Source organism: Rissa tridactyla, unplaced genomic scaffold (assembly GCF_028500815.1).
Source record: "Rissa tridactyla isolate bRisTri1 unplaced genomic scaffold, bRisTri1.patW.cur.20221130 scaffold_37, whole genome shotgun sequence".
NCBI classification, from domain to species: domain Eukaryota; kingdom Metazoa; phylum Chordata; class Aves; order Charadriiformes; family Laridae; genus Rissa; species Rissa tridactyla.
The window spans coordinates 1,772,978-1,776,763 of record NW_026529584.1 but is presented as its reverse complement, the minus strand read 5'-3'; the positions used below and the strand labels follow the sequence as shown (position 1 = coordinate 1,776,763).

General features: G+C 51.0%; 1 protein-coding gene across 1 annotated transcript; it reads right to left on the bottom strand.

The window, feature by feature from the left end:
• Nucleotides 1-2,046: 2,046 nt before the first annotated feature.
• LOC128903470 (tubulin alpha chain-like) lies at nt 2,047-2,481 on the bottom strand. Its single transcript, XM_054187481.1, has one exon. The coding sequence runs from the start codon at nt 2,479-2,481 to the stop codon at nt 2,047-2,049; it is 435 nt and encodes a 144-aa protein (XP_054043456.1).
• Nucleotides 2,482-3,786: the final 1,305 nt, after the last annotated feature.

The window sequence follows — 3,786 nt, the reverse complement described above, 5'->3', positions numbered from 1 at the left end:
AGCCTTGCTCCATCTCCTTCCCTGGTCCCTTCTGGCCCTGGGTGGAAGCTCGCGTGGTCTCCACTGCCCCTGCAGGTAGGTGCCCTCCAGGCCTCTCATCCTCTCCTTCCTCCTCCGGGGACACCCACATCTTCCCCACATGGCTCCACGTGCCCGCTTGTTCACTCTTGCCCCCAAAATCAGGTTCCTTTCCATAGCGGCCATGGAAAAGGTCCCTCAGGTGGCCCCCAGCTTCCAGGAACAGGCTGGGCTGATCTCAGAGCCATGGCCAACAGTAAAATCCTTCTTCCCCATTCCAGTTGTGAGCAATTAAAAAAGTCGACGCTCTTCTGCAACGTCTCTCCAATGTTTTTATTCAACTCCTTCCTAATGATTCCAAACAGGGTCTCCCCAGATCTTTTTCCAGTTCTCTAGAACCTCAGCAAGGGGCGTCCCCCTTTCAACGCTGACTGTTGACCCCACCTTTACTTCTATACTATATCATAAATTGCAAGATTAAACACAAGAGCATCCCAGTCTAATTCTGTCTGGAATTACCCGTGCCCAAGCCTCTTAGGTGAACTCGCCTCATTTGCCGGCAATTCCAGTGTTGGAAACGGGTCTGTCCAGAGGAATACCTGGCTCGTCCTCTCTCGTGTCCTAGAGTCCCACCTGGGTCGCAAAAATCTGTTAAAGAATTTCACTGCTCGGGGGGTACCTCTAGGTTTGCGTTATTGACGACTCAGAGTTGGGCCATCTCCTCAGGGAGTGGCAAAGGCTGACAAGGAATATCTCGGTTATATACAGTTAAAACAAACATTACATAATTGGTATTTCTTTCCAAGAGGGTCTGGGTGTTCCCTTACAGCTTTTCAGCTCTCTAGTCTTTAGTAACTGCAAAAGTCCATACCGTTCCTCTGCCTCAGGTGATTCTTCATCGTCTCGTTACAGTTCTCCTTTTGAAGTCGCAGCTCACTGCCGCGGTCTCTGGTCACCCCCGTCTCTTGTCTTCTTTAAACAGTCTTTACCTGTAGGATTCTTACAAACTTAAGACATTCTATTAATTACTTGCTTGTTGCGTGAAAGGGGCCAAGCGGTTTCGGCAGAAGATAAACCCCCTTGCGTTCTAACACTCCTCACCGAGGGGGGGGACCAGGTGCGGCTGGGTTTAAATTCGGAGTGATGCCCAATCCAGCACTATCAGTCCAATCGCGTTTAATATGTATTAAACTGTTACGGTTTGGATACACTGATAGTGGACTGCACCTTCAGTCTAATCGTGCTCCTGAACCAGCACGGCCACTCTCGAGTCTTTGGTCGCGTTCAGTGAGAAACCGAAACGACTAGCTACTGAAACAGCGCAGTTTATTTAAACAACAGGTATATAGGATTGACGGTGATAAATACACTGTCTGCAAAGCACGTGCAAATGAGGGTATACAAAACACGCGACAAGGTTATAAACGACACATTCCTATAAATGTAGGAAAGAGAGTCTCTAGAGAGATTTCTAAGTTTCCCGAGGAAGCACTCGGTATGATCTAAGTCTTACCCAAAGGCGTCCCTACGGGGGGGCAGAGAGGCTCAGCCCGGCGACTGATCCCAGAAGTCAGCGATGGAATTCTTCGCGATGGTGTCTTCCCTGGGTATCCCCCCTCTCTCGGGCTATTTTTATACTATTTGTTATCTTCGAGGTGGAGTTTGAGTGACTTTAGTCATACATACTTTTATTATGGTTGGTGTAAAATTCTCTCGCTTCACAATTAAAGGTAGAGTTTACGAGAAATTCAGGGCGCAGACTCAAGAAGGAGTGGTCGCACCTTGGAGGCGGGTAGCCTTCGGGATGGACGTGTGTTTTGGTATTATAATGACATTATAATGAGCAAAGTTCACACAAATGACAGCATTTCATCAAAATGTGACAAAACGCTGGCTCCGAGTATCGAGCAGGCAGCTAATTGGCAGCTCATCTGTATCATGGTATCATCCCATCCCAATCCCACGAGGAGTCTCTCCCCCAGCGCACAAGAAAGCTGAAGTGTTTGAAGCAGACGTTTTGTGGACGTGCTATTCCTCCCCTTCCTCCTCTCCCTCCTCTTCCACAGAATCCACCCCCAGCTCCTCATAATCCTTCTCCAGGGCAGCCATGTCCTCCCGGGCCTCTGAGAACTCCCCCTCCTCCATGCCCTCCCCCACGTACCAGTGCACGAACACCCGCTTGGCACACATCACGTCAAATTTGTGGTCCAGGAGGGCCCAGGCCTCGGCAATGCCCGTGGTGTTGCTCAGCACACACACAGCGCGCTGCACCTTGGCCAGGTGCCCCCCAGGCACCACAGTGGGCGGCTGGTAGTTGATGCCCACCTTGAAACCTGTGGGGCACCAGTCCACAAACTGGATGCTACGCTTGCTTTTGATGGTGGATGTTCTTCTTATGGGTGTAAAACGTCTCTTTACATCCTTATGGATGTAAAACATCTCTTTAAACAACTGCGCCTCCATCAGCGTCCAAATATCCGAGCCTAGGAATTAACCAGCGACACGCAAACTATTAGAATAGGCATCCCCCACCTCCAAAAGCCCCGGAAAGGGATTAAAACTGCTCTTTTCCCTCACCCCAAAAGAACAATTTTAACACTCAGTTCAATCAGAACAAAGGGAACGGCGGGAGCTGTTCTCCTCGTTTACCTGTGTAATGATAATCAGCCAGGGGATGGGATTCGGGTCTCCGAGGCGGCCCAGCACGCAGCATCTCCGCTGCCTCCTGCGAGATTTAATAGGGAAAAAAGACGTAAATTCCTCCGGAGGAGGAGGAGCAAAAAGGGAAATTCTCGCTCCTCGTGGCGATGCAGCAGATGCCAAGGGGTGTTAAGTCCCTTCTTCGAAGAAGAGGGAGCAAAGCGGACCCGCTCGGGGCTTATCGAGGGCAGACCTCGGGTTTTATCTAATATCCCTTCATTCAGGAGTAATTCTATTCTCCAAATCGTCCCAGAATCAAACCAAACTCTTCGTGATGCACCAGGAGAGGGGTCTGGAAGCCCAAGAGACCTTAACGCGGTGACAGGCAGCACCCAAGCACCTCCTGTGCCTTCAGCAAAGAGATTCCGGCCCGCGCAACAGAAAACTCAGAGCGACTCCCAGCTCAAACCAGGAACAAAGTCCGTTCTTCATTAGAAATTGCCGCTTCTTACCAGCACGTCGCCTTGAGTCTCGTGCAGGCAATGCAGAGCCAGCTCCGCGTTGACCCGGCCCCCCGGCCCGGTGTTGGGAGAAGCCAAATGGAGCAGGTTTCTAACTACAAATGCAATGAAAACTGAGAAAAAGTCAAATTTTCCTGGAGAAAAGGGGCGACAGGAGAGGGAGGGAAAAGAGGATGAGCGCAGCAGAGACCGGAGACGAGGAGAAGGCAGAGAAAAAAGTCCGATACCCCAAACAGCTCTACTTTAAAAGCTCAGAGAGAAACCTCCCCTCTCCCGAGGGCGCCGCAGATGAGGTGGGACAGCTCCAAATGCCCGTTTTTCATGGAAGATGCTGCCGAGAGCGTCTCCTGTTATTCTTTAGACACCCTCCCACCAAAACCCAGCCATCTCCTTCCCTCGAACACGAAGGCGGGCAAGAAAAGGAGGGAGAGAAGCCTAAAAAGGTGCAATTGTCAACCCGTCGTATCCCTGGGTGGGGTGGAAGTGGAAAAAAAGCATTAGAAAAACCTTTCTCCTGCGTCTCCCGGTTGGTTTCCATGTCGCCCCAGGGTTTCCAGACCAGCGACGCTCCCTCTTCCTCCTCCTCCAAACGGGCCGGGTCCTGGAG

Coding starts and splice junctions, on each gene's coding strand:
- LOC128903470 (XM_054187481.1), bottom strand. CDS start 2,481: ATGGAGGCGCAGTTGTTTAAAGAGATGTTTTACATCCATAAGGATGTA.